The sequence below is a fragment of the Lolium perenne genome, chromosome 1, assembly GCF_019359855.2.
Source record: "Lolium perenne isolate Kyuss_39 chromosome 1, Kyuss_2.0, whole genome shotgun sequence".
NCBI classification, from domain to species: domain Eukaryota; kingdom Viridiplantae; phylum Streptophyta; class Magnoliopsida; order Poales; family Poaceae; genus Lolium; species Lolium perenne.
Window position 1 is genome coordinate 193,784,314 of NC_067244.2, and position 12,429 is coordinate 193,796,742.

Here is a 12,429-nt window from a genome sequence, read left to right on the forward strand (position 1 = left end):
AGGGCGACACGGGCGGTGTCGGGGGCGAGGCAGCGGCGCCCGAGGCGGGGCTCGAGGGCGCCACGTGTGAGCCCGAGACAGTGCTCGAGGGCGTCACGGGAGGCGTCGCAGCTGGAGTAGAGGGAGCGCGCGGGGGCGTTGCCGAGCCAGGGACCTCCACAAAGGTAGGGCCGCGACGCCGCGGACTGTCAGTCGCGGGAGGAGAAGTCCTCACCTGTTCCTGCGCAAATGGAAAACAGTGCTCATCAAAGTACACGTGCCGGGACGTGATGATGCGATGAGAGACCGGATCATAGCAACGGTAGCCTTTGGTGTTAGCCGGGTAACCGAGAAATACACACGGAATGGAGCGAGGTGCAAGTTTATGAGGGGTGGTGGCAGCGGTGCTAGGGAAACAACGACAACCGAAAATGCGGAGACCGTCGTATGAAGGGGGTGAGCCAAACAGGAGATTATGAGGTGTGTAATTCCAGCGAGGGCGACACGGGCGTAGGTTGACTAGGAGGGTAGCGGTGGAGAGGGCGTCCGGTCGAATCGGGGGCATGTGGGCGTGGAACAAGAGGGTACGGACGCAGTCATTTAGAGTGCGTAGGACGCGCTCGGCGCGGCCGTTCTGCTGGGAGGTGTATGGGCAGGTTAGGCGAAAGATGGTGCCGTGGGTGGAGAGGAGGGTGCGGATGGTGGTGTTGTCGAACTCCTTGCCGTTGTCAGTTTGGAGGGCGAGGATGGGACGACCGAACTGCGTAGACACATAAGAATAAAAGACGGTGAGTGTGGAGGCAACGTCAGATTTCTTTCGAAGAGGAAAAGTCCAGACAAAGTGAGAAAAATCATCGAGAATAACAAGATAATAAAGAAAACCAGAATGACTCGGTATAGGGGACGTCCATACATCACTATGAAGTAATTGAAAGGGAAAAGATGCAACTGTGGATGAAGTACTAAAAGGAAGCCGAACATGTTTGCCTAGTCGGCAGGCGTTACATGAGTGAGCCGCCATTTTATTACATGAAAAAGAAAAGCCTCTCATTATTTGATGGAGCGAGATGGAGCTGGGATGGCCAAGACGAGCGTGCCAAAGGTCGACGCCGGCAGAGAGCGCCCGAGGTGCAGCGTGAGTGGAGGGAGACGGCTGAACGGGGTACAGGTCGCCGGGACTCTCACAGCGGTGCAAAACCATCCGGCACGGGCGTCCTTTACAGAAAAACCAAACTCGTCAAATTCCACGATTCTACGAGTTATCACGAGAGAGAGTTTTGACGGAAACTAGGTTCTGAACAAGTTGTGGTGAAACTAAGACATTATTAAGAGACAATGGTGTAGAGTTAGAAGGAAAAGGAGTGGAGCCAATATGAGAGATGGGAAGACCAGCACCGTTACCGACGATGATGCGAGAGGAAGTGGATGTCGGAGATGAAGTGGAAAGGTTACCCGGGTGAGCAGCCATGTGTGCGGAGGCTCCGGTGTCCATGAACCGCCGCCACCGCTGCAGTAAAGCGCCGGCGAGGGGGCGTGTCAAGGGCGGTGTACGGCCGCGGGTCCAGTGGGCGATCGGGGCCGGCGGCATCATGCTGCCATAGGGCAGCCGGCGGGAGCTTGCGGTGGCGCGGCGATGAAGGCCCGGTGCGTCGGCGGGCGCGGCCGACGGTGCCGGGGACGGGGCGCGGGACGGGCATGGTGTAGGCGTGCACGACCCCCGTCCAGGGGTTGTGTCCGCCCGCCCACGGCGGAGTGGGGTGTGAGTACCCGGGGCGCGGACCGACGATGACGGGGCCGCCGTTGTGGCCACCGCCACGGCCACCACCACAGCCACGGCGACGGCCGCGGCCACCGCCCCCTCCTCCTTGGTGTTGTTGCGGCTGAGGCGCAGGTTGTGGAGGGGCGGGGGTGGGCGCCGGTGGAGCTCCTCCGCCATGAGGGAGAACGCTGTTGCCGCTGGCCCATAGAGCGGTGTGAACCGCCCGGGTGCGCACACCCTTCAGCCGCCGTTCCTCCAGCCGGAGGTAGTCGACCGCCCGCTCGAACGTAGGGTTGGTCAAGAGGGTCAGGTTGGAGGCGGCGTTGCCGAGGTCCTCGTTGAGGCCGGCGGTGAGGGTGGAGAGGAGGAGCTCGTCACCAATCCGGAACCCAAGGTCCTGGAGCTCGTCGGAGATGGCCTTGAGGCGCAGGCAGTAGGCGTCCAAGGTTTGATCGCCCTAGGGTGTGCCGAAGAATTCCTGCTGCAAAAAGACAACACGTTGGAGCTTGTTATTGGTGAAGAGGCCGTTGATCTTTCCCCACACCGTGCGGGCATCATCGCCTTCCCGAACGACGGTCTTGAAGATGTCCGGCGAGACGGTGAGGAAGAGCCAGCGGAGAGGTGTAGACCGTACCACCTCTCTGACCCAGAAGCATCTATCTACCCCAAAGTCGTTATTTACTCCTGTCCGAGATTCATCCAAGAAACGTATTCGTTCATTTAACCGCAAAAAGCCAAAATCCTTCCCCCTCTCTCCCTCTCTGTAATCCATCTAGGCTTGGGGATCCCCTACGCTTATCTCCACAAGGAGGAAGGACCAGCTCCTCGCATACCTACCACTACCAGCATTGTCCGTGCGCGCCAAGTGCATCTCTTCTCTCTCCCTGCTTGTTACATTTCTCTTTCTCTCTCTCGCATGCAAACTCTTATCTCCCCGGCAACCAATCCTGCTGCAGGAGCCGTTGCAGAGAGATCGGCGCCGGCATTGCAATGCCGACGGTGACAGCGACGGCGACGGCAGTGGCGGCATTCCCACCGCACACCTCCATCTGCTCCCTCATCTCCTTCCTCTACCACCACCTCCGCGCGCTCCTCGCCGATCCGACGCAGCTCCTAGCCACGCGACGCCGGTGCTTCGCGCTGCTCGCGTCTGCCCGGCGCCGTGGTTCGTCCCACTCCCACACGGCCTCGGCTGACGACGAAGACGACGACAACGCCGTCCTCGCCGCGCTCCACGGCGCCATCGACTCGTTCCCGTCCGCCGACGCCGAAGGAGCCAGTTCTTTGCTCGACGACGTCGAGGCGGCGCTGCAGGCGCCCGCGCTGCTTCCGGAGGACGGCCGGACGGCGGGGCGGGACAACAGGCTCGTCGCGGCGTGCGCCTACTTCTACCTCGCCCTCGTGCGCGCGGCGCAGGGGGACGCGTGGCAGACGGCCACGCACTTCCTGCAGGCCGTGCTCGTCTCCCCCGCCGCGGTGTCCGCCGGCGAACTCGCGCCCCGCGTGCTCTGGGACGGGCTGTTCGACGAGGCCGTGCTGGCGCGCGCCGGCGGCGCCAGCGAGGAGGACGCGGCGCGCCGGGCGGCCAGGCGGTACAAGGACTGGCTCATGTACTACCGGGTCGTGGCCGCCGTGCCCGACGGCGCCGGCGCCGCCGCCTCGGCCGACAGTGCCGGGTGAGTGTCACTGTGTCATGTCTCCATGAACGCGGGAAACTAAATTTTACCGCGACACTTATAACGGCATCTCGTACTACTGTATATTCTCCCTCCTCACTCCGTTCCATCTATACATAAGATATGTCTGGATATATCTAAATCAGCCATAACTACTATCCAACAGAGTGAGTAGTTATGTATGTACATACTCTGAGCAGTATAATTATACGTACGCACATAGTACATCGGACGGACAGTACACTGACAAGGAGACGGGAAAGTGAACACTGAACATGGGACAGTACCCTTCATGATAGGGTCGTGATGTGGTGCAGTAGGGACGTCACTTTTTCATGGAAAAGATTTTGCTACTGCAGTTTTGTCCACTGTCTCTTTCACGTTCTCTTCTTTTCTCTCCATACTCTTGAATTGATGATGATTTTTCAAATATAAAGATCTCAAGACAGTATTATGCTGAGAGTGTCTAAAGATGAAAAATGTCATATGCAAAACTCTCTTAAATTCTAATCCTGGGTTAAAAACATAATTCTTAACTAGTTCCTAACTTAGCTTGACGATTGTTTCCACGCGGCAACTCTTTATATTGAAAATGTAGAGAAACTGAGTTGTTCCATGTCAAACTCAAACAGAGCCACATTAAATTGGAATACCATGACGACAACTTGCTATTTCTGAAAAAAGATTATTGGCATTTTGCCTTGCTCATTCCCTTTGTCCAACCTTTACTTGGTTTCTGCACACCACATTGTGCGGTCCATGGGCATTTGAGCACAAACCTGAACTTTCTCTAGCATGCCCTTGCGATGTGGCAAAAAGAAAATGAAAAAAGGAGGGAGAGATCAGCGCAGGACTAATCATTTTTTTCAAAAGGATTCTAAAAGGAACATGCTGACACACCTTTTTTACCTGCATGCCGTCTCCAAATCCCTGACGAGTTTCTGAAGCAAAGCCAAAGATTCTCCACTAGCAGCTTGAGACAAGCATGCACACTAAACCGTCCTGACCCACAGCTGCGTGCATGCCTACAAAAACTTAACACCATCTAGAGAGATCATCCTGAGTGGTGCTACTGCTATATATAGTTCAAAAAACCAGTAGATGAACTCAAGCTTTCATTATACTTTCCATTATTCTCTACACACCATAGTAGCAGCAGTTGTCTCTCTGTTCTGAATACGCATACATCCATGGACAGGTGTCTTCAGCTAGGAAAATCTGCAAGCTCTGTCATCCCAAGATGGCGAAATGTGTCCGAGGCAAGTGTCATACTTTTGCACACATATTTTCATATAATGCAGTGTATATACAGAAGAGTTTAGGAGTTATTTGAGAGCTGAAATGGACTTGGCATTTCTGCAGGAGAGGACAATCCAACCGGTTGGCTATGAAGAGAAGAGCATGGCCACTGTCTCAAACTTCTGCAGTTACGGTGGCTTCGCCGAGCTCAAGGATTTTCTCAGCTGTGCAGATCAAGAGTTTCAAGAAGATACTAAGGAGAGCTCTGACAGCAGGTGCCTCCATGAGATACTCGAGGAGGCCCAGTCCGACTCGCCGGTCTCCTTCTACTCACATCTTGATTCTAGTGAAGGAAGCGATGACGAGGTAAGACATCCATTCTACCACTCAGTTATAATAAATTATAATGGTGAACAGAGTTTGCTATTTTCATTTTGTAGAACTAGTGCTCTTGTTTCAGTTCATTATCAGAAGAACAGCTACCAAAAGTGCGATCTTAACAGTCATTATTTGAATACTCATAAACTAGTACTTCAGTTTGTGGAAAAAAAATTATACCAGAATATTTGGAAACCTACATTACCGAAAACTAGTGAAATACTTTCCTGCACTCATAAGCATGACTTGTAATATTAGCATATGGGGTAACAGATTATGTACCTCAACTGCAAAATCTTTGATATGCTTGAGCATCCCTAGGAATATAATTGAATTTTATTCATCTGAAGCAGGCAGCTCCCCATGAGAACGGGAGATCAGCAAAGATTATGCCTATTGATGCAGATTTCTTGTCATCTAAACTCCATGAAAGGTACTGCATTCAACTTCCATCTGATATGCTGTCGAGTATTGCTACACTCCTAACAGACTCTTCTGTTGATTAGATCATGCCACAAGAAGAGTCTAACATGGTGCACTTCTCCCGAAAATGCAATGATATACGCTCCTGAATCTCCACTTTACCTTGTCGACGACAGCCAGATGCAACCAAACTACTTACAGACAAGCAGCTCGCACGGTTCACTGAATAATCTGTCAAAGTCGGTCTTTGATCTGCATAATGCAGACTCATACGCCGTTTCCAAGTATTTTAACAAGGATGACATTGACATGCCTCCACAATGCACACCCAGGAATGATATCAGATGCTTCAGCAACTTCTCAACTAAATTTATCAAGAGAAGTGCTCTATCCGACCTAGTCTCTCGAGGAAGCATGAGTAGGAAATTCAGAGCTTTCTCAAATAGTGATGACTGGAGCGATATTACCTCGCGCTGCGGTAACAGCAGTCAGGTTGATTTCCTTGAAAGATTCGAGAAGGCGGTATCAAAACTGTTGGTCGCAGATGGGCTAGAAAGCTGCCTAGATGCCGGCTCAGAAGTCACAACTATATGGCAGCTGCTGAACCATAATTCTGAAGTGAGACACAAATCATCAGTGGGGCAAGACATTCTTGATCAACTGTTTGATAGCATTTCCACAGGAAAAAAGGAAAAAGTGATCAGAGCATCAGTATATGTTCTAGTGCTTATGATATCTGAAGATAGGAATGTAATGAGAGGCATCAAGAGGAAAGACTTCCATTTAACCAATTTAGCCACTGCACTGAAGCAAGATGTGCATGAAGCTGCCATTCTGATATATTTGTTGGATCCTTCACCTTCAGAGATTAAAAACTTGGAGCTGTTACCTTCACTTCTACATGTGGCCTGTAATTCTACCACTCAAAAATGGCCTACGTTGCTCCCCCTGACACCAACATCAGCATCAATAGCTCTCATTGAGATCTTAGTGACAGCATTCGACTATGTAACAAATAATGTCCACTTGGCCACCATCAGTTCTCCTCCTATTCTCTCTAAGCTTGTTGATGTTGCAAAGAATAACAACTTGGAAGAAGGTGTGGCCCTGGCAGCCATTCTCGTCAGGTGTGTGCGACTTGGTGGAAACTGTAAGAAGTTCTTATCACAGGCTACTCCAGTGGAACCTTTCCTTCATCTTCTCAGAAGAAAAGAGCAACGTGCCAAGTGTGCGGCGCTTGAATACTTCCATGAGATTCTTCAGATTCCTCGGTATGATACACACTCTGATAAGGTTGAATTTGTTAAATATTTGCCATAATAGCTTGTTCAACTGTGTTAACCTTCAGGTCTTCAGCAAATTCTTTGCTACAAAAAATACGACAGCTAGGAGGAATTGCCATTATGCATACACTGATGGCCTGTCTCCATCAAACTGAACCTGAACATCGGGTTTTAGCAGCTAATCTTCTCCTTCAACTGGATATGCTGGTACTCCTACTGTCCTATATAATCTAAACAATCATTTTTTGGTCCATAAAACCATGTTGTACACTAGCTGCAATAAAATTTAAGAAAATGTGGTGTTTATAAAATACCAATCCTTTTCAAATTCAGTGTTTCTCTTCTCTTCTTTCTATGTGAAATGAGGCAGAGCTCCTACCCTTGATTCCATGAAGAAGATAGCTTTTGTTTTATATATCTATTGACAATGATGGCATTGGAGTGACCTTACATTATCTGTAATAACCGTTTATTTTCCTGCTTTTTCAGGGAGAACCAGATGGAAGGAGTGTTTTCAAAGACGAAGCAGTGGAGGTCCTATTGGAGTCTCTATCATCTCAAGAAGATTTGACTGTGCAGGCCCTAGCAGCATCTTTTCTTTCAAATCTTGGAGGGACTTATTCCTGGTCGGGAGAATCCTACACTGCTGCATGGCTCTCAAAGAAAGCAGGTCTCACCTCAATATCGCATAGAAATATGATCAGAAACATCGACTGGCTGGATACTTGTCTTCAGGTCAAGTATAAAACTATTCATTCATATGCCAACACAACAGAAACTAGCTTTAAAAGTGACAATTAAGAGTAAATATGATGCAGGATACAGAAATAAGCCCATGGAGCAATAGATTTGCACGAACAATTGTAAGAATAGGAGTACCAGCTATCACTACTTTGGCAAAAGGATTGCAAAGCACGGTGAAGGGAATCTCACGTGACTGCCTTGTATGTGCCGCATGGCTTGGAAGTGAGCTGGCTTCCTTTGGTGAAAATGATGTAAGATATTTTGCTTGCGAGATCTTGTTGCATGACATAGTGCGCCACCTTCATCCGGGATGTGAGCTTGATGAAAAGCTTCTGGCGTGCATGTGTGTCTATAACTACACGTCTGGAAAAGGTAAGGAAGGTTTCTCATTACCTATTTTAAAAATTAAATTAGAATGGTTTGGTATTGAATTACTAGTAGTACACTGCATATTAAGATTTTGGAATGTAAAGATTAACTAGCCTAAGTGTGTGCACAAGAATGGTCAATGCAATACTCCAAGTTATACACTATTCTAAGATGTGATTTGTTTCCCTAAATTCAGGGAAGCAGAAGTTAATGAGCTTACCAGAGAGTTCACGAGAATCTCTTAGGAGGCTTTCATCATTCACATGGATGGCTGAGGAGTTACTCCAAGTTACAGATTATTACCTCCCCAGGAGACCAGTAAGTGCTGTTAAAATTTAATTAATTTTCTCTTTATTTATTTTGTTTTCCCATTCTTTCTGGATCACAACTGATGAGCGAGATCTTGAACATTCAGTAGATTTACTTATTTTTTTTATTGAACTTTATTTACTTATATTTATCATTTTACCATGGTGCTTTAGTCCCTTCTAATCTGAATAATGATGTGCTATATTGCAAACCTAATAAGAATGGACTCCAGTTCGCCCTTTCAAAGCTTTACTTTTACATGAATTCTAATTAACTGAAGTTGTCAGTGCAGAGTGTATCATGTGTGCATACACAAATCCTAGAGATTGGTCAACCTGGCAATGGAGCAGCAACTGCTATAACATTCTTTAGAGGGCAGCTCTTTGTTGGTTATTTCGATGGCACCATCAGGGTAATGCTATGTTCCATATCTCAGTAGACTTTCCAACTCATAAATCAACAGAAGAACACAAATGTAACATGACAATAGATAACTCATAATTGGGAAACAAACAATGATTTTCCTCAGAATTATAACCATTAAAACGACAGTATGTAACACTGTAATGTTTCCCTAATTAAAGTTCCTAATACTCGTGTTTCCTATACAGGCATGGGATATAAAAGGCCAGCGGGCAGTAATCAGCAGAGAGGTTAAAGAGCACAAGAAAGCAGTCACTTGTTTTGCACTATCAGAATCTGGAGAAAAACTCTTGAGCGGATCTTCTGACAAATCTATTCGGGTAGGTAATGCAATCAACAACAAAGGGAAATTAATAAAAATATCATTAATTACTATTCTCATTTGTACACTTCGTAGGTATGGAAAATGGCACAGCGTAAGCTTGAGTGTGTTGAGGTGATTCGAATAAAAGATGCTGTGCAGAAGTTTGGTATTTATGGTGACAAAATAATTGTGCTTACACAGAAAAAGGTTCTCAAGGTGCACATTTGATTCCTATGGTCTCAAGAATTGTGTCAATGAGTGATGGAATGTGTAGTAATAAACAATGTTTCTAACTTGAATTCCTACTACTTCCACAGTTCTCTTGTTCAGCAAGAAGTACCCAGACATTTTACAAGAGCAAGCATGTAAAGTCTCTAGCTCTTTTTCAGGGCAAAGCTTACCTCGGCTGCGGAGACTTGAGTATACAGGTTAGCTTTGTTATTACCATGACGGTAATGTCACCTAGGAACATGGAATCTGAAACATAAAACATGTCATCAGGAACTAGATGTATCAGTAGAATCGAAGATTGAGATAAGGGCACCTACAAGAAGCTGGAGAATCAGTAAGCAATCCATTAGCTCCATTGTAGTATATAAAGATTGGATGTACTGTGCTGGTTCTCAAGTGGAGGGATCTGCCATGAAGGTAATGATCAAATTTGACCTCTAGAAACCATTATACGAAAAAAATAATTCTAATCATGGTTTTATTTTTAGGACTGGAAAAAACGATGCAAGCCTGCAATGACAATGCCAATATCAAAGGGAACAAACGTAGATGCAATGGCAGTGGTGGAGGACTTCATCTACTTGACCTGCAATAAAAGCCCTAGTATCATCCAGGTGATTTTATTACTATTACTTTTTTTGAGGGTTATTAGCATTACTTTTGTTAGTATTATTATTTCTATTTTATGGGAGATTGTTATTATGCTGGTAACAATGAATGTCAGTAATCTGTATAGTAATAAGTAACAGGTACCCGAACACATCCTTCACTCTGATGTCTTAGATTGCAAACAAAACTTGCAAACCTGATTATGCTTGTGCTTATGGATCTGGACAGATATGGTTGAGAGAGAAGCAGCAGAAAGTTGGAAGGCTATCTGCAGGGAGCAAGATAACGAGCATCTTCGCCGCAAATGACATCATTTTCTGTGGAACTGAAACTGGGTTGATTAAGGTTAGTAGCATACCATGAATCTGGGTAAGGTGCTATTCATGTTTATCAAAAATTTGCACCAACAATAAATGCAGCAGTAGCGTACCATGAATCTGGGTAAGGCGCTATTCATGTTTATCTAAAATTTGCACCGATAATAAATGCACCCTGTTGCAATTACAGGCATGGATCCCTTTGTGAATGGCAGAAAAGAGACATAACAGAACAGAACATGGATAAAATTGTAAATGCAGAGCGTGTACAAAGAACATGGAAATTAAGGAAGGCATACAGTTTGGGCGTACAAGGCACTCTCCAGCGCACACAGCATCACATATAGTGTTTTTCCTGCTTCGTGGTTCATAATGCCTCATATGGTCGTACCTTCACAATGTAAATAGTGAGTGCTCCCTCCGATCCATAATAAGTGGGGTTTTAGTTCAACTAAAACCCTGACACTTATTATGGATCAGAGGAAGTATGTTTTTTCTTTGAAAGGAATGTGCCTGTAAATACTTGACACTGTCTCTCCCTCCTATATTTTCATAAATTCCCCTAGAGTTGTGAAACTAAAATTGGACATTAGGGAGAAGTCCAAGGAACTGTAGAATCAAAGATCATGGCCATCAGCATTCCAGCTATCGCGTAGAAGCAGCGCATGATAAACAGTAAAAACAACACAAAGTGGAAGACTGTACCATATCGGTGAACAATCATTATTAGGATCAAGCAAGAGACATTACCATCTACCTGACGCATATCCGTAGAGAATTGGAATGGCCGCTGGTAAAAATACTGTGTCCATGGAGAGTCCGTTTTGAGCATTCCGACGAACACCTTGCAGGTGTGCTCCCGGAGAAACGTTTCTTCTCGGTTTCTTCAAGGCCCCTCTACTATGCACATGTATGCGCAACACCAGATCAACCGGGAGTCAGATGATCCGGGTGAATTGGAGGGAAGCCATCGAGAGATGTGCTAGAAGCTTCGGGAGAAAATATGCAGTTTGAATGGACCGCTCACGCGCCGACGCGCCGACACGCCGTGCTCAGAGAGTCATAGCCCCGAACATCAATTTTCTATTTTGCGAGCTACTAGGCCCAGAGCGCACTAGTGGAAAGGTTAACGGCCCATATATAAAGCCTAGTATGAGCAATGTTTTTGTTCCTGTCGACCAAAAGCGTCACTGCCCTGAAAAAATGCAAAAGCCTTCAATCCCCTAAAACAAGGAAGTCTATATATTCTGCTTGGTAAAGAGAATTCATTTAAAAGTTTATTATCATACATTGTATCTCACTGATATGATATGAGCCTGCTAAAACTTAATTATATCAACACATTTATTTATTTCTTGTTTTCGATGCAGAGATTAAAAAAGTAACTTAAGAGCATCTCCAGTCGCGTCCCCCAAACCGTCCCCCAAACCGCGCCGGATCGAGCGTTTGGGGGACGTGTTTTGTTCGTGCCGCGTTTGGGGGACGTCGCTCCCCAGCCGCGTCCCCCAAACGCCGCCCCCAAATGAATATTTGTGCACGAAAATAAAGGTTTTCATTCAATTTTGATTATATATTACAAAGTTTGAATGAAAACGGCTAGATTTCATCTAAACCTAGACTACTGACCGCCCGGCGGCGCGTTCGACGGCCCCGCCCCGTCGTCGCCTCCCCTACGCCGCAGCTCCTCCTACGCGCGCCTCCTCTCCTTGCGTTCGGCGGTGGCCAGACGGTGCCGCTCCCGCCGCGCGTCCTCCGCCGTCCTCGCTGCGCCGCACGGAGGGAGAGCTCGATGGCGCGACGAATATGCGCCTCTTCGAGGGCACGGGCGTCGTCACGAAGCTTCTTCTCCGACTCGAAGGACTCGACGAGGGCGCGTTGCTGATCGGCCGTCTCGTCCGGGTGCGGGCGTCGTCGTCGGACCGTCGAACTCGTCGTCGTCGTCGTCGTCGTCGTCCTCCACCTCGGTCTCCTCCGCCTCGGCCTCCTCCTCCTCCATTGGCGCCTCCTCCTCCACATCTGTTGGCGCCTCCATCATCGCCGCCGCAAACGCGTCGGCCGCCGCCGCTGCTCGCCGCCTCCCCCATAGCGCCGTAGCGCCGCCTCCCATTGTCGACGCTCCTCCGCCGTCGCTGGCTGCCGGAGCTCGATCGACTCACGCCGCCGGCGCTCGATCGAGTCACGCCGTTCACGGAACAGCGCTGCCGCTCATCGCGGCGGCGCCGGCGCTCGTCGGCCCATCGCTGCTCCATCTCCTCCCGGTACCGGCGCCGTCGCGCCTCTTGTCCCGTCGAGGCATCGAACGCCGCAACGGTGTCGCACTGCTGCTCCTGCCACGCTGCCGCCGCCGCGGCCTCCTCAGCTGCGGAGGCAGGGGTGGAGAACGCCG

At 48.3% G+C, this 12,429-nt stretch overlaps 1 protein-coding gene across 2 annotated transcripts; it reads left to right on the forward strand.

The window, feature by feature from the left end:
* Positions 1 to 2,474: 2,474 nt before the first annotated feature.
* On the forward strand, positions 2,475 to 10,600 carry LOC127317310 (putative E3 ubiquitin-protein ligase LIN-1). Of its 2 annotated transcripts, none has more exons than XM_051347853.2 (17): positions 2,475 to 3,414; positions 4,613 to 4,673; positions 4,777 to 5,019; positions 5,382 to 5,464; positions 5,538 to 6,725; positions 6,803 to 6,944; positions 7,227 to 7,472; positions 7,556 to 7,853; positions 8,047 to 8,168; positions 8,452 to 8,571; positions 8,771 to 8,902; positions 8,980 to 9,102; positions 9,204 to 9,314; positions 9,388 to 9,534; positions 9,606 to 9,731; positions 9,955 to 10,071; positions 10,234 to 10,600. In XM_051347853.2, exons 1-17 carry the CDS (start codon positions 2,729 to 2,731, stop codon positions 10,249 to 10,251), a joined length of 3,963 nt encoding a protein of 1,320 aa, XP_051203813.1. In that variant the 5' UTR covers positions 2,475 to 2,728; the 3' UTR covers positions 10,252 to 10,600. The 2 variants fall into 2 exon arrangements, with proteins under 2 accessions (XP_051203813.1, XP_071677357.1); XM_071821256.1 differs by having other exon boundaries at positions 2,479 to 3,414; positions 5,385 to 5,464.
* Positions 10,601 to 12,429: the final 1,829 nt, after the last annotated feature.

Excerpts from the sequence above, each read along its gene's own strand:
- LOC127317310 (XM_051347853.2), top strand. The coding sequence starts at position 2,729 with ATGCCGACGGTGACAGCGACGGCGACGGCAGTGGCGGCATTCCCACCG. Across the intron at positions 6,945-7,226 it reads TCCTTCAACTGGATATGCTG|GGAGAACCAGATGGAAGGAG; the intron begins GTACTCCTACTG and ends CTGCTTTTTCAG. Across the intron at positions 8,903-8,979 it reads CTTCTGACAAATCTATTCGG|GTATGGAAAATGGCACAGCG; the intron begins GTAGGTAATGCA and ends TACACTTCGTAG.